Source organism: Camponotus floridanus, unplaced genomic scaffold (assembly GCF_003227725.1).
Source record: "Camponotus floridanus strain SB8 unplaced genomic scaffold, Cflo_v7.5 scaffold100, whole genome shotgun sequence".
Taxonomy (NCBI): Eukaryota; Metazoa; Arthropoda; class Insecta; order Hymenoptera; family Formicidae; genus Camponotus; species Camponotus floridanus.
The window spans coordinates 373,449-398,704 of NW_020229216.1; the positions used below are offsets into that span (position 1 = coordinate 373,449).

The following is a 25,256-nucleotide window of genomic DNA, read 5'->3' on the forward strand; positions in this document are numbered from 1 at the left end:
TATGCATTTAGTACAACAAACACAATAAATTGAAACACAAGAGACACACATTCCAAAACAAGACAAAACAATACGGATGTCCCAACAATCCGTACGGCAACATTTTAATTTTAATTGTATCAACCTTAGTCGTTTTCTCCGTGTATTTATAAAAAGTGCAATAAATTCTATTTTAATAAATTCTATCGACTGCATATTGGAAAATCGATAGATTAATTTAGTAGAAATTAAAATTAATTTAAATATTTCACGAGATCCTAACTTATCATTAGTTTAAATTTATTTTTCATTTTTCTTTCCGCTCCGAAAGAAGAGAGATTTATAGCGTCCTGGCTTTTTTAGGGCTTTTGCACTTTGCATAGATATTTCTGCTTCAGAGATACGATGTATCAACACCTAGAGATACAGTATACATATATATACACACATCATATGTTTTTCGTAAATGTCCCATGCTATTCGCTCGTGCCATTCGCCGAGAGCAAATAAATAGTTATTGAATGCCTCGCTTGGATGCGGTGGATGGAATTTGTCCATGATTTTTTTTCGGTGTTTCGGGGTTGTTTGGTGTAGTCATGCTGACTATAGCACCCGTGGGACGAGTTTTTCGTGCTGAACGCGTGCGCGATTCGTCTAGACGACCATAACCACCGGGAAGGTATCGTCGTTTCTCGTGAAACTACCAGCGAAGCGGACTGGATCATTGTTATCTTTCGGTAACAGGTCCCGTTGGGCGAGCCCGGCATATGTCAGCCTCCCATATTGCTTCGATATCCCTTCCTTTTTTTTCTTACCATTCGTTGCTAGGTTATTCTGCGTCAGATGACGTTTTTTCGCGCACGGCCTCGTCAAATATTATGATCTTTATTACGACAGCAATGGTGCTGTCCATTAAGATCATTATAGTTTACTGAGGACGGAATTACGAGAGGAATTATTAGAAACTCGAGTTGGAACGAAAAATTTTAAAATATTTGTACATCTTTAATTAAACGTTTTATATTTGCTCATATACCCCGTAATATTATATTTAATTTAATTTGAAATAATTGTGAGTCGGATATCAGGAATTTTTAATGCCAAATCAACATTCGTGTTTGATTACGTTATCTGTAGGTATTTATTAATTAAAATGAAAATTCTTTCTATTTTTATTTTTAATATATTACATAATTATCTGATTTTCAACTTGATAAAATATTTATAAATTGGACAGCCATTTAGAATTAAATATGTTAAAATATCAAACAACGATTTCTATTATTGCTTTGTTGAGAACTGAATATATTGCAATTTTAGAATAACATTTTATTGTCGACATAATTGCGCTGTGTTTTTTATTTAGTTTATCCTGTAGATTTTTATTGTTTCGAGATATTATTGTTTACAGATCTTTTATTGTTTCGAGCACTTTTGAATATAGGAAAATTCTGTCGATATAAAAATAAATTTTTGTAAATGAATTAAAAACTTTTGATACAAAAGTTAAAATCTTAATCGAGATTTATAATTCCTCTGAGAAAAGTTTTAGGATTTAATTCTTTCAGTATCTTAATTTAATTTTTCTCTATTGAGAATTACATTGCTGATTATATATATATATATATATATATATATATATATATATACGAGTATATTCTTGACTTGTTTTGTTTGAAAAAGATAATCGATTTATTTTAATTACTCTGAAAATTTATCATTATTCTCTCTCTCTTTTATTGATAAGATTCAATGTATATATATTTTGGCCAATCAAATTAATTGAAAATAAAAAATTATATTATCAATGTTTAAAGAAGCATAAGATAAATTATTAAAACATATTATTAGTTTAATATTTAGATATCTCGTTCTATTATAATAACGTCGAATTTAATCTACGATTATTAATTTACCGTATTTGTATTTGTTATGTATATAACATGTGTTTTGACATTTCATGCCCCACAACTCTCATTTTCATTCTACTTGGAATAAAATATGCATCCTGTTGCACGTGTTTACGAAAGAAAATAGGTGCAAGGCGTAAAGCGCGTTTGCATCACCGCGAAATTTACACTGAAATGCAACTCCTTTTCGCATTTCGCGCATAACATTTCTCGCCCCTAGGAAAACTTAGTACTTCTACTTTGCGTATTTCCTCTTCATTGTACGGAAGCATAATGCGCGACTGTTACAAACGTTACAGGCGAAATAATATTTTCATATGACGGAAGTAAACGCGATATTCTTTCTGCAGCGGCGAAGTAGCTGCAATAACTGCCGGCAATTGTTTACATATAGTAACAGGTATAGTTACAATAGGGGAAGGTAATTTAGATCCAAGCACGGACTGTATTAACGCGAATTTTTCGTATATTTCCGTTGCGATGAGTAGATCTGGGAGAAGATTTTTCAGCTGTTTACAACTTTTTCCAGTCGTCGCTCTAGTGAGAGAGTTTAAACAGCTAATTTTTAATAATATTCCGAGATTTGAAATTCGCGTCGTCGACGATAACGCTCTTGTATCGCAAATGCGACATGACTCTTTAATGACCGTTTCTGAAATGGTTATGTAAATGACACGTATGGCAAGTCCACTTGTGCGGCAATGTGTCGCGCATTTTCGCGGATATACATTTTCGTCCCAGCCGTGCCAGATTTCACGCGCCAACCGGCCGGATGTGCACGGACGACGCATGTATGTCATTACAAAACATATTTCAACAATATGCGAAACACATATACGTATAGACGCGGGAAATAGGCCGTCGACGCATACGGGATCGGCAAACTAGCTGCAAAATTTATTCCCGCCCGTTGTCGGTTTAATCGGGACGCGGGAGTAACACGCGTCATTAATCATCGCGTAATGATGCGACATTAAAAGAAATAATTCGCCCCCGGATATTAATTAAATGAGCATTGTTTTGCACAAATTTATTTACGCCCGATTTTAACGATGATTTACCGCCTGCTCGAGGATGAGTTCTAAACCGTTCGCGTACATTAATTTACATTTGTAGAAACTGCTGATGAATTCGATTAAAAAATGTTTCACGCCTCGCAATATTGCTTCTTAGCTTTATAAATGAATATAGATGAAATACTTTGAAACGTATAATGTCAACGAGGGATTTGACATTATAAAAAAATTATCTCAAATATAATTAATATCGATAAATAAATGTTAAAATAAATGATTCTCGTTTTCGATTTAAATAACCTATATTAGTAAATTAATAATTTAATCGCTATATTAACTTGCAAATAAATTTTGAATTTCTCATTTAAATTTTTGCATGTAATAGTCAACGATTGCAGTTTATATTTCATTGATAATATATGTCGATTTGTGATTCAAATGGAGATCAAATCAGTGACGCGAATTAAGTCTCGGTAAATTATTTACATGAAATATATAAATCTCGTTAAAAGCTTATTGCGCACGTGTTTCAAACGGCATCGTTTACAACCGGTACAGAGAGATGTGGGCTCCATTAAAAAAGTGTTTGAGCTTAAACCACTCTGACGCGCGATATTTTCGCCTGATAGCGCTTCCTGCGAGCCCCGGAAGCCGACCTATAAAATTCACGCTTCGTTTGCATTTTTCGTTTCGGCCTATTTCTTGCGAGATATACGCGGTCGGTAGCGGTAAATCGTAAACGTCGCGGCTCTTCCCCCCCCCCCCCCGTCCGTTGTTCCGTCGCCGTGAAATCCCAGAAGACGTTGGGTCTGTTCCAGACCTATCCAAACTACATCGCTCCGTAAAGGCGGATGTCTTCTTGTTGTGTCCCTCGTGTAAGATACGATGGCGTGTCTCGTTAACGCGTTATCTGCCAGGAGAAATCGGTCAAACCCCCTCGGTGTATAATTCTCATCTCGATGTAAATCATTTCTGCCCCGCTGTCTCATTTAGAAGACAAATAACACACAAGCACAACATTGAAGATAATTTATAAGGAATATCATATTTATAAGGAATCTCATATTTATAAGGAATCTAGAATATTATTATTTCCATTTTTGACACCTAATTCCTTTTAATTTGAATTAAATTAATTCATTAATTTGAAATACATTTATTACAAAGTACCATGATTAATATATAATTTATAAACATTTAATTATGCATTTATCTATTAGCTATGAAATATTAATAAAAGTAATGATAAGTAGTAATAATAATTCTAATGGTTGACACATTTAATTGTTTTTAAACGTATTGCTTTTAATTTCTTTTATTACGTTGATCAGTAGCTTGATAAATTATAGGAATTATACAATGCAAATTCTGATTAAGCACATCTGGTTCATAAATGTAGAACAGAGTACAAAGTTACTATTTTGTTCATTAAAGTGGAAAATATCGATATACTGTAATTATGTGCGAAAATTTTCAGTACAATTATGCTCGTGCGAAACTATTTGTGAAAATTTGCCGCGTATTTTGAGTGTGACACAAAGTAGAATTTATTTATAATTTTAATACGCGACTTTATAATTTCCTCCGTATATTTACGGTTTAACGCTTAATTAATTCGCCATTATTAAATTAATTGAACAACAAAACGGTTCTATGTAGTCGAGTGTTGTATACAAGAAATTGAAAATAGCAGTGTAAAATATTTAATTACATAATTATCTCAAACAGTCGAATTTAACTATGCATAAAATCCATCAATGTTTCGATCATATTAAAATTCATGAAAGAGAATCATTGATATTAAAACCAAAATAAATAGAAAAAAGCATGAAAATAAAAAAATGCATGGATCTTATATATATAATAATATTACTAAGATTTCTATATATATATATATATATATATATATATATATATATATATATTATTTCGTCAATCACAGAAATACATATTTCTATGTGTATGAGAAACACTATCCATAACATAAATCGTTAAAGTTAAAATTATATTTCTCTTTTAATATTCTGACAAGATTTCGCAATATATAAATTGAGGATTTATTTCAATTTGTTAGATTTATAATTCAATGTAACTGTAAAATATTAATTTTTTGGTTTTAATTAATTGGAGTCAAGTTGACATTTAATTTAGCTTTGAAATGATTTATTATTTCCTTTCTGTATTATTTCTATATCATATATGAATTAATTAATTAATCTGAAATAATTGAATAACAAAGAGAAGGATATTTTTTTAAGAATAATTACTGTAGAAACTGATATGGAAACTACATTACGAAATTAATTTATTTCGCATTGCAATTATGTCATATAATTTGTTATAATGTTTCTGTTACATAAATATTCTTCTCTTAATTATATAATATGAGTTTCTTCCTGCAGTAATAACTTTGTTTCTCTGAACGTTAATTCTTATATTAATTCTTATATTTTCGTGAATAACATAAAAGCAAATCGGAGGAGACGATCGTTTGAAATTATTCAAATAAATTTTTCAAAACTTTAGCTGGCTTTGTATTTGCTTGTCGTTATGTATTATAACTTGCAACGATAATATGACACTTTAAGGTAATAAATACGATTAGGTATCAATTTGAAAGTTAATATATAAATATAAAATACATGTCTCATAATTACGAAAGTAATGAGAACTTCTACTGACGTGAAAGAGGTAACGAGCTTCAAACGCGCATCCGTATTGCTTCGGGAAACTTTGTTAATTAATCTTCCTCCGATACATGATATCGTATTTTAACTTTTATAGCGTCATATTGCCGAACATGTGCTTGTTCTGAGGCGCTTTAAATCAATCCTTCATCGTTTTTGCACGAAACTAAATTAAATAAGACATTAAAGTGAATGAAATTATGCGAGAATGAAGAGAAAGGTTTTTCATTTAAAGTTTTCTAAAGACCAACTTCGGACTTTTGAGAAAGTAAAAAAAAAAAATAATAACGTCGGGGCTCGCTGTGTAACCTTTTCGTTCGTTCCATTTGTTTGTCGTATGGAAATGCAAATTCTATCGAAACGAAGCAGGGTCGGTGAAAATGCAGGCCAGCGAGCCACCTTTTCGAAAGGATCAAAGTTCCCGGCAGAAAATTCCTACCGTCGAAAAATCTCCGATCTAACGATCCGTACGTTGAAATAGCTCACCGTGTCGCGTCGGACGGTGCGATTCGTTCTGCAATACAATGCCACCCCTTGTTTGTCGGTCGGGCGAACAACCAGCAGCCGTGCGGAACGAGGTTTATACCGCAAACACGCAGACCTCTCACATTAAAGGGGTGCGTCTGTTTGATATTTCGAGAAATCCTGTTTTTCACGTGCGGTTGCGCTTTTTTACGTATATTTTAAAGGAGAACATACAATAATTTTTATGAAAATCATAGAAATAATGCATGTTTGCAACCTTGAGTTTAATTTATTCATATTGATTTTATAGGTAAATAAAATAATTGCAATTTTTTTAAACAGATAAGATTGCGAGGAAAGAAGAAAGCAAGAGAACGTGATATTATTAACTATGTACTTATTATTTATCATGTTTAAAATAATTGCATATTTTTTTAGCGAAACATTCTTTTTCATTAAGTTCCATTAGGTGTATAATATATATGTGTGAAAAATTAATTGGATTAAATATTATGATATTATAACATTTTCCGATCTTTTTACATCTTTCTTCTCTAATTTAAATAGACATACTCTCTTTAAACATCGCTAAATAAGCGCCATCGGTCTCGTATAATTTGCTGCATTATTGATCGAGCGCTCGAAGACAATTAAAAGAAATTTTTCGCGCGAGATATTATTCTCTACTGTCGCTGTCATACATTCACCATGCACATTTTGCATTTCACGTTGCCAATAAAAAAAAGACCTGTCGAACTAATGTTTTTCCGGCGGGTGTTCGCGCTGCAGGAGTTCTCGTAGTCGCTCCTTCCCCTCTCGTGCTTTATTCTCTTCGATAACGATAAAAATATTTCTTACTCACGGTCTATCGCCACCTAACTCAACGCTTGTTATTCCGAGGATTTTTACGGCGCCGATCTCGCCAAGATTGATGAAACGACGAAGCGTCGACTCGCGAAAACCGATTTTTGAGAAAGACGGCGTATCTCTTGAAATTTACTCGTATCTTTTTTTTACCCTGTTTTCTTTTTCATCCCTGTATCCTTTTTTCTTTCCCTTTTTTTTCCTTTTATCTTCCTTTCAACTTCCTCCTACTTCCATTGCGCTTGAAGAAAACTACATGCTCGGCTTTTTTCGCAGGAAGGCGCACAAAAGCGTCCGGATGATGTGGAGACAATTAATCAATCATCATTACTGGAAAAGTTCATTTTTTTTAATGGAGTCTTTAATGGAGGAAAGAATGAGTGTGGTTTGTGAAAATTGATTAAAGAGAAAAAATTTATAAAAATATTTAAGGAACTTTTGGAATTAGATGGGCAAAGATATTAAAAAAAACATTTAGAATAATATATTATTTCTATTCATTTTTATATTTCATTTTTATATTTTTATATTTCTATAAAGTATCGATATTTTTAATACATCTCAAACTCATATATGGCATTTTTATGGTACGACGTGTTGCTTTTTGAAATGTATTATTCTCTTTAAGCCAGATCTTAGGACAAATCTTGCATAACGTAATTTAGAACAAAATTGATTTTTCTAATGTACCGAGATGCAAAATCAGTAAATTTACTTCTAATCTACGTGTGTGCGGAGAAAATGAAATTTTGTGCGAATGAAAGAAATTTTAAATGTATTATAGGTGGAATTGCGAATCACGCACGATATACGAAACAGTACGAAATGTAGATAAGATAAGAATACCCCATTTCTCGTCGTACGAATGAATTAATTTAAAATTTAATTTCCGTATATACGTATAAACGTATCCTTTTTTGTTGCAGGAGATGAGATCCTCTACCGGGACGAGATAGGTAATTTGCTGATCTACAATGTCAGTTCGGACACATCCAAGACCTTGTTGGACTCCAACAATCCCGTAAGTTTTCTCAGATTTCTGCACGTTACATGTGTAAATAATATAAAAGTATAAAAGGGGATTACTCAAAGTTTGATATTCGAAAAATTTTCCATTTGTAATTTAAAATCAATTTATCTCTTATTAGTCTTATTAATAATATTAATATAATAATATATGTGAATATACAAGAATATTAATATATTATTCCATTTATTTATACATATTATTTTATTTGTTTCATTACCAACCTAATTAATGCACAATCGATTTTGCTCTTTAATATAAATTTAGTATATAAGCTTGACTTTTAATTATTATTTCATATATTCTTCATGACAATATACATGTACAAATATCATTAATCATATGGGAAATAATTAAAAATCAGGCTTATATGCTAAATGCTTTATATTAAAGTATAAAAGCGCAAATTGTTAAAGTGCAGTAATTTGATGACATTTAAACAAATAAAACAATACACAGTATTAACAATACGTGTATCAATTATATGTTTTAAAACAATAATATATATATAAATGTATATGTTACTGTGTTATTAGAACAATTAATATTACGTTATATTTCATTTCGCGAAAGAATATTACCGCACGTGCGCTAATGTATGCGCAACAATTAACATGCGTGCGATTAAATAGAAACCGCGCGAAACGAATAGCCGGGGTGGGCGCCGAATTAATCGTTGGAACCCGCCGTCGCAATGGCTCGCTTCACTTCCGAAATCGCGCAGATAACGACCGAAATACACCAACGAAAACATAATATCTCTCTCGTACGTGTCCCCGGCCCTATCTTTCTTTCTCCCGTGAGATTTTCTCTCTTCCCGTTCCACTAATTCATATCCGCGTCCGCGATCAATTAAAACCGCCCCGGCTCTTCCCATTATCCGCACGTATGAAAGCGGAAGCCGCGTGTGCGGATCGAATGCGAAAGCAGCGGTTATGCGAAATCGGAAAGGGGAAAATTATTTCTCGATGCCGCCGGGGGGGGGAGGGAGAGGGGGATTGTAACGCGTGCATCGGGGCAACGTCCCATCGTTATTCCCGCGGAAGAGATCGCGGCCGGTGACGGTAATTGCTCGTTATCTTTCACGTTCCGACGCCCGCAATCTATCGTCGACGATCCTCGTTCACGTGCATAGGTGGATAGGTGGGTAGCAGCTTGTAAAATGATTCATTACGACATCTGCGTAGAGTACGATACCCATCTCCTCGAGATTCAACATTACGAGGTGTCTTCGGGACACGCGAGCTTTGAATGATTTATTCGTGGAATTTACGTATCGTAAAGTAAAATTATTTGTCGCGCTTTTTTTTTTTTTGATATATCGCAACTATATATTTTTGTCTCGGATTTTCTACTCCTTCATTAAACATTATCGCGTTTTTCTTTTAATGATTCATGATTTTACGACAATATTTTTGCATATGCGTAAATAGTAAACATCTATGGCAGGATGAATACGTTATTTCACGTTATTCGATAGGGATTCGTTATCATACAATATTTATGAGTTGTCCAAAATTTTCGAAATACATTGTCAAAGAAACGTAAAAAATGTTTCTATTAAATTCGAAATTTATTTATCACGTTGCATGGGGATGATTCATATGCAAGGTGTGTCGCAGTTTTTTATCGCACTATACGAACTCGCGTTATCTCACTATACTCATCAAGTATCTCGCGATATGGAGGATATAATTTATTATATATGTCAATAAAAAAATTATTGATGTTTATTTTTATAATAATTTTATAAAAATTATTATAAAAATACAAAAACTGATAGAAACTAATATGATTATTCAATATTTTTTTTTATTGACATGTATAAAAAATATATATAATAAATATAAAATATAATAAATTTATTATAATAAATTTATTATTTATAAATATAATATATAATAAATTTATTGAAGCTTGTACGCGATTCCCCCTACATTTTTCTCTCAAATTTCATAAACGGCGAGGCGATTTCTCTTTGGTTAATTCCTCTTTCCTCTCATTACACACCGTAATCAGTAAGCGAAACAAACCGATTTTTCAATTAACTATAGATCGTGAGAGAGGCAATAAAGCGAAACTGCAAAGGCTTGATGCTCTGAAATTTTATTTTTTCATCATCCCTTTCTCTCCTTCTCGTCTTGTCTTCTGTTCGCTGCAATGCTCGAAATCTTCAGAAGTGCTTCAAGCGCGTAGTCCAACTCCTTGTAGTTTAGACGAACGGCCTTATCGGGGCATTCTCGCTATTAGTCTGAAAGCTATTAGGGAGTTTATGACCCGTGCAGCTTTGCTCGCGTATATAGAGCATTCGCTTGGAATACACCGAGAGAGAATAGGCTCATCAAATACAATTGTCCAAATATATTCTTTCCAAGACCGCTCTCGAGAAAATTTACGTTTTTTTTTGTTATTAACCCGATATATCGAGTGTTACTTAAATTAATTATTTAAATTAAGGTTAGATAAATTAATTAGAAATGTTAGAAATTAATCTTTTTACATCGAATTAATTTTTTTAAATCGAATTTCGTACGAACGTATGTTTATCTCTTTAAAATGAATTCTTTCACGATGTGATTATCCAAAATATTATAAGAATAAAATTCTATCTGCGTATATACGTATTTTTTTCACGAAAGGGTAGATTTTGAACTGCGTGATAGTTTAAATTTGCATTTTATTTCTGTATGTTCCGTATAAAAATTTTGCATGTTGAGAAGTAACAAGTTTATTAATACGTGTCAAGCTGTCCCAGTTGAACACTTTAAAATGAGTTAGGAAAGTTGCTAATAGAATCATAACTTTATTATATAACATAATAAAACTGTCACTGCCACTTTGTTTTCATGCCAATATCGTATCTGATTTTTTTTCTTCTTTTCCTCCTAAGAAATTTATTAATCTACGAGAAACATGCGTATGTAACAAAGATAATAAATTATGTTAGCTAAAAATTTCTTCTTTATAAATATATTTCTCTACTGCTACATTTCAATGTAATTCATTACAAAAATTTAATATAAGGTTTTGGTAAACAAATGTTTGAATAATTTTCTTTTTTTATTTATTAATATAGTCAGATTAATAATTTGTGACATATTGACCTTTGCGTATTTAAAGATATATTTAAAAAAATCTCTTCTTCTTTCATTCAACGTATAATACCCAACTTTGAAAAATCAGTAGATTTTTTCCATGCAAAATTAATTTACGGCGCTTTTGAAGATCTGAAACTTAATTTTCCTCAATTTGCATATAAATTCGATCTTTCGGATCAACAGAAAATGCACCGCAACTCAACAGCGGGAATCGAAACGCGAAATAATTTTATTACATAGGAACGTGACCTCGTCAACCGCATTTATCATACGAATAAACTTGTCCTATTAAAGTAATAATAACATTTGCGTGGACTCCACCGCAGTTATTACCGTATTATGATCGCGATGATACGGTTAAATTGGAACCATCATCCAGTCGGTTGGTCCACCGAGCGACCAACTGTCGGGAAACGACAGTTTCGTTCTCGGATCTCGCGACCTCCGCTTAACGATAGTCATCCTATCGGAGGAGGGTCGTCGTCGTAGCTCACTCAACAATTCGTGCGGCTCGTGTCCCGCGCGTGATCGTAATTTACTCGTCGTGATTTCGACGAACCGTTCCGGATCGTCGCGGCATAATAATGCCTCTTTTGATCGTCCCATGCTCGTCCCGCTAACGACTCGCTTTATAAGCGTAATAAGCGACAAGCTCTATCTCGGCGAGCACGATTTCGTATTTGACGATCAATCATTGCGACTCGACACGCGAGATTTTCCGACTTCTCTCCTTATGATTTTTTTTTTCGGATTAATTAATGCATCTTCTCGTTCTTACACCACGCGACATCATCTGTTTGTACAGATAGTAACTAACTTCCGGTGTCGTAATTAACTAGCAGCGGTCATGTTTGCATTTTGATCCTTTATGATGGGATAGCGTTAATTTACACGGCAAATTAATTAAGCATCAAATGCAGACTAATTCGGAGGATAATCGTTTTGTGTGCTTCCAAACGGCGTCAAATCCAACAAAGCAATTGGTAAAATCAAATCCAACAAAGCAATTGATAAAATCATTACATTTATAGAACTATGTGATACAAATTATCTCTATGTCCACTATATTTTTTCTCGTTTCGTTTTTTGAAATATTATGTATTTACTGAGGAACTAGAAACTTATTAAGTCGAGATATGTACGTGTAATGCTTAGCAATGTTTTTGATTAATAATAATTTGTTACTTTTTATTTTTACAGGCTCTGTTGTCGAGCTTCGATCACCAATTATCCGCCGATAAGAAGTATCTATTGCTTGCCCTCAACTATCAAAAGGTAAGCGCGCTTTAAATTTTTGACAGATTAAAATAATTTCAAGTAGTAGATGCGTTACGTTAAAGAAATTTGTGATTGTGCGATAAAAGAAACGTTGATTCAGATGGGTTTATACTTTATTATTTAATTAAAATCACGGCTTTGTATTTGATGACGTAATAATTCCTATGCTGGTGGCGCAACTCTCCTCGCAAACATATGTAAATGAAGATTACAGCAGTGCGATATAATTGTTCTCGGCTCAGCCTTAGGCGAGCAGGTAATTTCTGACTTTGCATGTCTGATGCTCCCGTAATAAACTCAACGATAGACTGCGAACTCTAATATTAATGTTAATGAAGGAGTGCTTTCTCGTAATAATAATTTTCTATATTTTTGAATAAATTGCAAATTAATTGTTTAGATTTTGGTAAGATTTTTTTGGTAATTTAGACTTTTGTTATTTAGATTTTACTAAGATTTTCGTATTTATATTGCGTGATTATTTTTTTCCAGTAACGTTAAAATTTTATCTTTCTTTATATGAAATAAGTCATTCATTTTAATTACCACAATTTGATATATTTAATAAGAAATATTGAAAGTTGCATGTACCTCCAGTTAACATCAGTTATAATACTTAAAAAATTTTTGTGTAATTTGTGTACATTACAAATAAAAATTTGTCTAATTTGTGTATATACGAAATGGAACTTTCTCATTCCATAAATTTTATACATATTCTCTGGGTTTTAAAATGACGAATTTAGATGAAATTTGTACATTTTAAAACAAATGCTACAAAAATGCGTAAATAAATCCTATTTTAACTATGCTAACAAAAAATTAGCAGCTTAATTCAAAAATTGCAATACAGATAAACTATGTATAAATTCTTTTAACATCCAAAATTAAGCAAAATATGTAAAATCTTTATTAAGCTTGACATTATGTTGTAGAAGATTTATTATAAATCTAGTTAGCCAACACTGTTACTTTTGATCTTTTACACTAAGCATGTTTTTTCTATCTCTCTATGTTTTTCAAAACAAGTATTACTACATACTATTAAAAACTGAGAGAGACTGGTCTCTTTTCGGTAAAAAAAAGGGAAAGAAAACGTATCAAAAACTTAAAGCACAGCTTGCAAAATATGCCAAGTTGAATGTTAAACGGTAAAAGAAAAATAACAGTTTTCGACTTTGTACTTATAATGCTCAAAACATATTGTTTTAAATGAATTTTACATATCGCTAGATTAAACAAACTTCGCATCACTTTGATTATTGCGCAACCTTAAGCTACTACGCGGTTTATCCGAGTGCATCCGTTCGGGATGCGAATGCATGGAGTTTCGAAAATGGCCTCAGTTCCCTATATAATTACTAGTCTTTGAAAATTTAAGCGGTTTCCTAGGCTGACGTACAATCGGATCGCTTGACGAACGGTACTTGGAGAAGAGTAACAGAAGAAAAGGAACAAGATGTTTATTACAGTTATTTGATTCGATAATCCGGATTATTTTCGAATGTCCCTTTGCTTTTACAATTGTTTCATTATACATACGCTTTTCTTTTAAAACTTTAAGATTGCTCACAGACTTCACCGAGAATCTGAATTTTGATTAATGTTAGCATCAATAAAGTTCCTTCTATCATTCGATTCTATTTATACATGGTTTATCTGTATTGCAATTTTTGAATTAAGCTGCTAATTTTTTGTTAGCATAGTTAAAATATGATTTATTCGCGCATTTTTTAAGGATTTGTTTTAAAATGTACAAATTTTATCTGAATTCGTCATTTTAATACCCAGAGAGTATGTATAAAATTTTTTATATATTTTCTCCAAAAAAAAGTAAAAGTACATGAAATTTTATATCTCATATAAAATCTAATATTATAGATAAAAATATAATACACATTTTTAAATTTTTATTTGCGTCTCTTGTACTGAACAATACAAGATTTTCTATTATTTTAATTCTTTTTCAAGCGTTGCTTTAAATCGTATTTCAAATATGTTTCAATTATCGCAACAATGTTGGAAAAAAAATATATATGTCGAAATTCAAATAACGCTCTCGCGAACAAAATGTACGTTTGCGTGCGATTGTAATTTTCGTTTATACGTTCGGCCAACCCCATACGCGGATTAATGTCGTTTCGACTGCTCTTGACACAGCGCGATCAAGTTAATTCGACGCGATCATGAGTGAAGAGAGAGAAAGAGAGACAGACAGACAGAGGGAGAGAGAGAGAGAAGTTAAATCACGAGTACGCCATGGCAAACTAAACACCATATAATACCGCGGTCGCGCCACGTGGGGATTCTAGGATTGTCTGCGACGATCCCCCCGCTCCCCTCCTCTCTGTCCCCGCTGGACCAGGGAACCGTCGTGCCCTGGCATCACCACCCATAACCGACCAACAACGCCGGTCAGTCCAATTGCATACATTACCACTACCATATCTCTCCCTTCTTGCTTCCCCTGCCTCGTCACGCCCTTTCATCCGCTCCTTCGTATGCGTATAGGTGTGTGTGCACGTCTCTCTCTATAGTCCACCGTGTAGCCGCGCTGTTACCGGCGCGACGTACGTGAAATCCTGAGTTATGTTCTGGACGAACCATCTGGATTTCCGAAGAAGGACCGGATGCCAGCGAGGAAATCGCCGAGGCTACCGATCTGCTTGCTCGGAGAGTAGTAAATGCTGGGGCATTTTGCAAGATTGAATGGATTGCTGGGTTGGGCTAATATGATTCCGGAAGATTTAGTGAGAAAGAAACAAGACAGAAAGAATTGAAAACACATGTTGTAAATTATTGTATTTTATATTATATTATTAAAAATCAGAAACGTAGGAGAATAAATTACTTTTAGTTGTTTTATAGCAGTTTTTTTTTAAATAATTATTTTTGTAAATTACACAATTTGGACATGTGATATGATTAATCATCTTATTACAAATTTGAAAATAATACATATATAATGGCTTATTTTCATAACTAGTGATAATTTTACAATTTATAATAATTGAGCAGTTTATTAATAATAATAGTAATATTTTAAAAAATGATCCTCTGATGCATTAAAATATATTTATCGCACTTATAATATTATAATGATATTGATATGCATAACTAATTAAATTGACACACTTAATTGAATTCTCTGTATCGCATATAATTATGTAAACTGTCGTATAAATTCCCCCGTGAAATCCAAAATATGTGTATAAAAGCACTCTCTTGCTCTTCTCTATCTCTCCCTCTCTTTTTGCAGGGCATATCGATTAAACTTACCGCAATACCTAAACAGAGGATAAAAACTGGACACAGTGGAGATTTTTCTCATTAGAAGTAATTAAAAGTTTTCATCTGCTGATATTTTTCTTCGTTAAAAATTCCGTTTTATTAATTTTTCTCTCCGCACGGTGCTGCGATATTAGAAACAGCATCTGGCGCAAGGTATATCTCTAATACCTTGAAATTATGCACTATTAATGTTGCGGAGTTTTACAGTACTTACTCCATTTTTATGAATTAAGTGCATTACGCCTTACGTGCGAGTGGATTTCGCGTATTATTTTAAGAAGAATGACGTTATGTACTCGAAACATAACGCAGATATATTACATTGCTCTCTTTTATCTCTTTTATTATATAAAACAACAAAAGTATATAATTATATTAATGTCCGTGAATTTTTTTACCCATAAAATTTATTAACTTGAAATTTGGATTTTATATAAAATTTACAGAGTGAAACTACTTTTTAAAGTTAAGGCATACTAAATTTTTCCTTTAAAAAAAATATGCTGGCATTTTGCATCAAAAGATTAATTTACAGCGTAGCAAAATCTCTCTCTCTCTCTCTCTCTCTTTGTCGATTTATTAAAATTCATCATTGCGTTTGGAAACTTTATTTTTAATAAATCAATAATATTTATTCATATAATAAAATTGATTTAATTAAAGAAGAATATAGGTTTTATCTTTAAATAAAAGAGACATTTATATAGAATTGATTAATTTTATCGTTAAACGATATGTTCGAAAAACTTTAAAATTATCCCAGATTTAAAATTCGCGTAAATTTCTAAATAATATTTGCTTCAATCCCGTTATCGAGTTTTAAATTATTAAACGATTCAGATACTTCAGATATGAAGTTTAAATCTGTTAAATTATTGTTGTCAACATTACTACCAGCAAGGTAGTCGAGTTGGTCCACAGCCAACTCCGCAGCTGGTTCAGTCTCTTGTTTGCGTGACTCTTATTCATATTTGCGAGGATCAAATCGACGAATCTCATCGCTACGAACGTCGCGAATAACATAAAAAACTGATCGAGTTCGTGTGAGAATTAATTCTAGTTCAGTTGTTAGCTTGATGACACGCCTAACATCGAAGACAAGTCATCATTCCTTGATGTCGTTCGCAGGAATTTACAATGCGAATATTTCATTTTTTTCTACACGGTGATGTTCACGTGATACTCACGGGAAGCGTACGCAACTCACGTCAATTGACACAATGACGTCACGATATCGCGTATAATTGATTTTTGACATTGATCAACCGCGAGTCTCTCTTTCTCTCGCACCGTTCCTTTCCATTCAATCTGACCAAAGAAGCGCTACAGTTGATTAGTTCGAAATTAAATGTGGATCTCTTTTTCAATTAAACGGACAGAATTATTCGCAGTCCACTGTGTCGGTTCACATTTCATGCTTCGCCGGCATATTCAATTAATTTTTTTTTTATCAGTACATACATACAGACGCCATCGCACCGACGTGCTATTTCTCGCCGATCTCGCTATATCTCTGCGTCAACTTTTAACGTCAAACGCCAGCGGCGTAATCCCGTCACGATCCACGTATATTCACCATTAATTAAACAGCGTTTCTGTTGAATTTACAATCCATGATCATGGGGATTATCGGTGATAAATCGGATAGATAATTTTTCTTAATCCCGTTGTGCGCCAAATATTCCGTTTCGATTCGGTTTAGAGCTCAAGGGAGGGAGGAGAATAGAAGGGATAGAAGTAAGGGATTATGTTACATCGATAATAGAAACTTTTACAATACGCTACCAGCAGGTATAACGAATTTAAATGACTCATTCATATTTTGTGCTCTATAAATAATTCGATAATTTTTAAACAAAAGTAGAGGTTATTAATCAATTAAATTTCTTTAATTAATTTCGCAAAAAATTTTAATAATAAAAAACACAAGTTTTGTTCTAGAATTATATAGCCTTTCCATTTTTATTTCTGATATGTGTATTTACATTCGCAAATGTGCATTTCAAAAATAATGAAGCTGTAGTCTTCTATGTATTTTTCTTAATAAAAAGATCGTGCTAGAAAATCGCGATATTTTTTTTCTTATTATCTTTATTACATGGAAAATATTCTGCAAGAGATGCTCGCGACGCGACAGAATATTTTACGACGTTCTATCTTTAAGATAACGATACCAGGTGCATTTGCGAGCCTCATATATGACCGCATAAAGGACCTCATATAGACTACTGAGTCTCCGACCGTCGATGACACAAAAAGAATACGAAAACACAGCGTTTGCTGTTTCTTGTACCATTAGGGAAACCTTTAGTTGAGTACCAGCACGCTATAGTATATGTTACATGCGCGCTTTTTGCGTCATTAGTGCTTCAAGGAGGAGGGAGGGATAATACTCTTTATGGCAAAAAGAACATTTTTTGTTTCGTACTTTCTGATAGAACTACATTTGCAAAAAATTTCTTACACATAAAAGAATTACAATTACTTTTAATTTCTTGTTTTTAAATAATAGCATTTGTTGCCATTAATTGCATTTTATTATTTATTTTATTTTATGACAAACTGAATGTTTTTTTTTAATGGAATTATAATTTTTCAAGATGTGCATAATATTTTGTATCTTCGAAACTATTATTTGGCATATTTTAGATCGATTAATTTTTATAACAAATTTTTGATGTGATATTTTCGTGAATTTATCATAAATTTATTTGATCCAGATTTAATTTGTATTGCATGTAATACTTGGATTTTCATATTTTATTATTTTTTTCTACCTAATTAGATATTCTAGAGGATAACAATATAATTAACTTATAACAGATAACTCAAAACATAATTTTCCTTTGTTTGCATTTCCGAGAATACTGATGAACATTTACTTTCCAAGAATTTTTTTTTTAACTCGACTTTCTTTGTTTTATGTTGCTCAACTTTTTTATGCTCTCTGTATGCACGTCCTGAAAAATGTATGGGAAAATAACAAATTCACAACTAACAAGACAGAAACAAATGATATAATGATATACATTCTTGTTTCTTACTGTTTGAATGTTTTTCAATGTGCTCTCTATCTACAAATAAAATAAATCATCATAACATTGAAGGCTACATGAAATATAAATATATTTTTATTTAATATGTAACTAATTCCGATCTGCTAGAGTTATTTTTAACAGTATTTATTGATAAAAATTAAATCTTGAAATAATCGCAGTTTAAATAAATATTTTACATGTATAAAATTCAGAGATATGTAAAGTGAATGAAACACACCGTAAATTGCACAAAATATTTGTTTCAATTATAAATATTACATGTTTTTAATTAAAAAATCTTTTCAGTTCGAGAATAATGATTTATTTCATTTACTTTCGATGCTTCAATTATAGTATTTGCATTATACAAGATGTAAATATTGTTTAATTAAATAAGTTTAATTAATTTACTAATTATTGTACTAATCATCATAATATTATAAACTGAAAATATTATAATTTCCAACAAATTAAGATTATTTTAAATTCTTATATATTAATTACTCAGTTATTTGTCGCAAATTGCCGAGCTATTTTGTCGATTAAATTGTGACAAACAGTTATAAGATACTATTTTTCATTGCACTTATTTCAAGCAATGAAGATACGATAAAAATCGGAGAAAAGCTAACTTTTAGCAACTTTCAAAATGAAATCATATTTGTCTCATATTTGTCTCTAAACGATAATGATCGATAACATCGCATTCTCCTCGGTTCGATATTAGGAGAATATCTCATCCACTGTGGCACACAATCTGACCATTAGAATTATGAATTACTCGAATCGTTTCTTACCGTCGTGACGTTCTTGGCCCACATCCAAGGAACGCGCTCGCGATCGAATTTTTCTTTCGCCAACTCTCGTTCACCTCGACGAAGTCTCCCAAGTTCCTCGGACTACTTGCTCGGTTCTAATCCAGGATTTATACCGCGCTCTCTCGCTAATTCGGAATTTATGCCGGCGATACTTAGACATAGTTACCGATGACGTTGGCGTGTAATTCCAGCGCAGTGCGTTCGACCGAATGACGTTGCATTCCGGCAGCATTAAGTCCGCGTTCAATGGCATCTCGACCCCATATATATCCCCTATCTCGCTTCTTACGGTTGTTTTAATCTTATCACGACTAATTAAGGCAGATTGCCATTCCTCGTGGAATCTCGAGATTCGTTTCCTCGTTATGCACTTTTTTCACTGTATCCGCTTTCCAACGAGAAGATTTGTCCGATTTGCGGTTTTAATTCACATTTTTAAAATTACACGTTATTCGGAAAATATTTGAATACTATTGTTTATCACGTTCCTTGACAACTGAAGTAATTAAAGATAAAAAGTGTATAAATAGCAACGAAATATATTTCGAGTTAATTAGTTTGCTATTGCTCTCTCTCTCTGTCATCAGATTTTTGTATTTTTAATTTTTTAAGTGAAAATATGATAAAAAGGAAGTTCAATTTATAATAGAAATATGAAATTTATAAAATACGTATATATCAGAAATACTCTTTGACATGATTTAGAAACTTTACAAATCTGGGCTAAAGTCCAAATGGCTCGGTAATGAAAATCTCCAGAGAAAATTCCAGTTTTCAAAAAAGTTTATATGATTGAGGGGCATTTCTCGTGACATAAAAGAAGGAAAATTTTTTTCGTGAAATTCTCTACTTGATAAAATTCAAAGGATTGAGACACACTTATTAAGATTGATATCTGGGACATGAAAAATTCACGAAAATGCACCTGTTTTGGAAGGAATTCGATCTGCAGGAGCAATTGGAGCATTTATCACGAAGTAAATATATTTTCGGGGCAGCTTATCTATCGGAAGGATGCGCATTCTGTATGCAATATCGCGAAACGATCGCTGCACGAATGTTTATATATCGATAAACATAGATGCAATATATTATTGACAAAAATTCGCGAAGGGAAAAATGCGCGAAAAATGCGAGGCTCTTATTATCATACGTTCTATACATATTCTATCAAACTCGGCGCATGTGAAGATTATTTGGAAGCCCGTATAAACTCCTCCGATAAACGCGCGAGAGAAAATATAACTAGTCGTGCTCGTAATCTATAGCTCGCGAGCACGATCGAGGATTAAGCGATGCGAGTCGCGTCTAATCGGGGATAATGCGCGAAAATGCTGCGGGACAAAATAGATACCGAACGTACGGGACGGTATCGGGCGTAATCCCGATGTAATCGCCTCCGTGTATATCTCAATCACGATCGCGTGCTCTTTCGGTCGCATATGCGGTCCATTACTGGCCTCCGGATGACCGATAACGGACTCTCGCTACTGGCGACACGGATCATTCGGAACGCCGGAAGCTACCGCTGTCAGTAGCGCGAGCGGATCGGGAGCGCGGGCGGACGACTGTTACTACTGTCAGTAGTAAAGCAGGCGGACGGGCCAGACGCGATGCCGGTGTAAGCATAAACGGGGATGTATCGGATGCGACAGCGCTCTGTGAGAATTTTACGACTAATTCATGAAACTCGTCCGTCTCTCCCGCGCACACACAGACACTTACTTACGCGTAACTCCGATGGCTATTGATATCTTCGAATTGGCTCGCCGATAAGCCGTTAAATGCCGCGGGAAAGCTGTCATAGTGCTGTACCTGTCACCCATCAGCCCCTGTTTATTTGAATTACCGATATTACGCATTTCGCAGCGTTGATCATATTATATGTATATTTGTACGAATGTATATATCAATATTCGACATTATTTATTTAGTCGATATATTTGTTCAGAATCTATCCGCAGTTCTGATGTTTATTTCCATTTTATTTTAGCAATTGTCTGTTAGAAATTATTGTTGCTTGATATTGATGCGAATGTTTTTTATCTTTAAACTGAAAGTATTATACAAACAATAAATATATAGAATATTTAATAATAACGCGGAAAAGTTTATTTTTTATCTTAAAATTCAAAATTCTCGTCGCTTATCAATTGTACTTAAAAGCTAGAAATGCTACGGACTTAAATCATTTTGATTTAATATTATCAAAAATTCTATATATTTTTAATATGTGGAATTATTAATAATATTTAATATTATTAAAAATTATATATATTTTTAACATATGGAATTATGAATAATATTTAACATCACTAAAATAATATTAAATTAATTAATAATATTTAATATTATTAAAAATTCTATACATTTTTAAATATAATTTAATGCAATAATAAACATTATACAGTTTTAGATATTAAAGTTGCGTCAGAGGCCGAGTCACTTTGAAAAGAGATCGTATCTTTTTTGAAAAACGCGAGAATTGATTGAGCTTCATTCGACGGACAATCGATGGATCGCGGATGTTCGTAAACAGTCCAAGTCGCAGGGGGAAATAAAAGGATGTGGGGCCCATAAAGAACTCCGGCGCGACAGCGCCATGTGTTCGTGATTTCGATAAACGATGGGGCCGTGTTACGTAGTAGTTACGTACACGTGTTCCGAGACCGTAACATCAATCCGAGCATCCATACGGTAAACGGATCGGGGGACATGGGGTTCCCGCGCGTGGAGGCGGGGGGGGAGGAAGGGGGACGGGGGGGTGGGAACCGGTTCATCGATGATTTTAACGAGACGTTTGCGCGTTTATGCGATCGCGGAATCGCCCCTCTCTCCAACAGGATACTCCGTCATATCCGTTATCGTCATTCTCGCGAACGGCGGCGCCAGTTGCGAAGATTTAATGCCCGGCGATTGTCATCGATACCTGTGACGGTCATCTCGATCGTTACATTTTATTTTGATATTCGATAGCGATAAAAGCTTTGACGGCTCGACGAACTTATCGGGTCGAACGTTTGCGAAATTTGGCGCGCAAAAATCGCGCGATTATTTTCAATGGTGCTCATTTCTTGCAATCAATCGAGCGAAATATTTTTCATCAAAAATATAATTAAATCAATTGAGTTTTTTAATATCAATTAATACACATTATATGCTAAAAATGGTTTTATTCTCTCGTTTGCACGTAACGACCAAGGGGGCAAATTTCACTTGCTCTTTTTAGCCCTCTTAATTTCATATTAATTAAATATAAAATTTGTTTTATATTCGAGATTATGACACGTACATATTTTATTTTGTTCCATGCATTTTTTTATTCGCTCCATGAAAGCTTTTCACGACACAGACGCAACGTATGCATTTTATTTATTGCCAATAACGTGCTTATGAAAATTCCTTTTTAATTCAATGTCAATTGCAGCGCGACTGTTTCGAAGAGCGTTCAAACGTATTGTTCCGTACAATTCAAAATGACAAACTAAATAGTTTCCGGCAAAAATTCCGTCGTCTGTACGTAACGCGCCCCACATTTATTCGTTCCATCGAACAAGGCCGTAGAGCTCCATATTCAAATTTTTGCGATTCAAATTTTCTCGCCGTTCAATCGTTAAATCCGCCGACGATCAGAATCGAGAGTGAGATCAATTTTTCACCGTTATCCATAGATGAGAGCGCATTAATTTACCATGCTTGTCGGTCGTTAATTAATTAAAGTTGCTAATGGAAATTGGCCGGTCTTTGTAGCCCCGGGATGTCGAAATATAATGACTCTCACTGGAAAATAGATGGCCGATCAATTACGATGAGAACCCTCTTGGTTTTCGATGAAGAACGCGACCAGGGAAGTATCACGTACCGCGTTCTCTTCGGGATCGAGGGGAGAGGAGTCTTTTGCGAAATTCCAGGTCAGAGAGTGGCCCGTTAAAACGTCAACGCGATTCCGGCGGCGGCGATATCGATTCCGCCTCTCCTCTGCGATCTCGAATTCACGTCGCGTTCGCATAACGTAAGCAATAACTGCCGTCGTTGGAACCGCAGCTGCAACTGCCACCGCGTTTTCCGCTTTCCTTTTCCTCGCCATGACTTATTACCTTTCGTCTTTCCCTCCCCCCGTCCGTTTAATCGCAACAGTTTTATCTCTCACGTCATAAGACGTGGGAAGATTGTCGAATCGATGATGGGAAGACTTATCATTGCGCTTATTATTCGCTTGGAATTTCTGCGAGCGCGCTTATGAGTGTGTCTGATCGTATATTTTGAAAAACACGGAATAAAAGCAACGCGATAAATTCACAACGTATCGTGAAAATTTATATTTCTCGGTTTATAGTTGAATCGTTCATCGGAGAGATAATATAAGCAATAACATATCTCGTTCATTGAAAGAAGCAAACATGGGGAAAACGCAAAATTCAGTTATTTTATCGTAGCTCTTTCCTGCAAGTTCCATAACAAGAGAAATTTCATATTTATGTGATTGTTAATTGTAAAAAACATTAATTCTTCGTCGAAAAACATACATGACACATTTTAAAAATTAAACACGAATGGCAAATAAAAAATTAAATTTCCTGTTGTTAGTAAATTAGTTTTTAATGAATATTATTTATTCTCGTTTATAATACATGATTCGTACAGTTAACATTTTATAACGTAACTCTTTCCTACAAGTTTTATAATAAGAGAAATTTTACATATTTGTCATAATATTTATATGATTGTTAATTGAAAAAAACATGAATTCTTTGTCGAAAAACATGCATATTTACATGACATATTTTAATAAAAACTAAACACGGATGACAAATAAAAAATTAAATTTCTTATTGTTAGTAAATTAGTTTGTAATGAATATTTTTATTCTTGTTTATAATTAATACATGATTCTCGTATAGTTAACATTTTACGATAAAGCTGACTGAATGAAAGGGGTGAGAAACAAATAAGTTAGAACGCGCAAATGTTGGCGATCGCATCGTACGAGTGGTATTCGATGACATAACGATCATTACGATGCTTCTCAATGGGCTCATAATTCATTATCCGTTCACTACTGTACAGCCATATCCATGCGATAGACATCGATTGCTCAATATTGACATTGATTTGATGCGTGAAACGCGACAAACGCAATCTAGCAAAACTCATTCTATAAAAACAAACATGCTACGCCGCAGCAAATATTTTTTTTCAAAAAAGAAAATTCCGCGATAAAATCTGAAACTGGCAGAATATGCGCGAGGAATGAAAATAAACCGGTGTTGTTTGGTATTTTTTCGACTATTATCTTTATTTCTAAGAAACATCCCATCAATTTTTCTTTCACAAATTCAATATTTGCCGCGTCCGTTAAATTGGCGAAAAAATTAGAATTAATTTTAATTTCCAAGGAAAAATTTATGCGGTTGTATTTACTGCGTTGCAAAGTTATTTACATTTTTAAGGACGACTGTGTGGAATGAAATTTAAAATTTAAAATAATAGCAAGAGAACATGAGAGAGGAAGAACTTATCGCACGACGCTTGTCTGTAATTCAAAGTTTTCCTTGAAAAATCACATGTACTCGTAATAGTCAACGTTTGAACGATAGCACGCTGACAATTTGACGACGAACGCGATCAATCCCAGCAATCGGACGTTCCAATGAACGCTTCAATGATTCCCATCGTCATCTTTCGGCTGTACAACCCGACGAGGGGTCAGCTCCGTGCAATAACGAACCTAACGCCGCATTCGCAAGAGACGCGCTCAGCCGCAGTCGAATTGTTCACCGCAGGA

At 33.7% G+C, this 25,256-nt stretch overlaps 1 protein-coding gene across 6 annotated transcripts in view; it reads left to right on the forward strand.

Annotated features, from left to right (window-relative positions):
• The window catches only part of LOC105257952 (venom dipeptidyl peptidase 4), a 317,166-nt gene that overhangs the window by 225,193 nt on the left and 66,717 nt on the right, over window positions 1-25,256 (forward strand). For all 6 annotated transcript variants that reach the window (XM_011268909.3, XM_011268913.3, XM_011268910.3 and 3 more), the window contains 2 exons: window positions 7,848-7,942; window positions 12,247-12,321. In XM_011268909.3, the coding sequence (XP_011267211.1) occupies window positions 7,848-7,942; window positions 12,247-12,321 (170 nt within the window). The remainder of the gene's footprint in view (window positions 1-7,847; window positions 7,943-12,246; window positions 12,322-25,256) is intronic.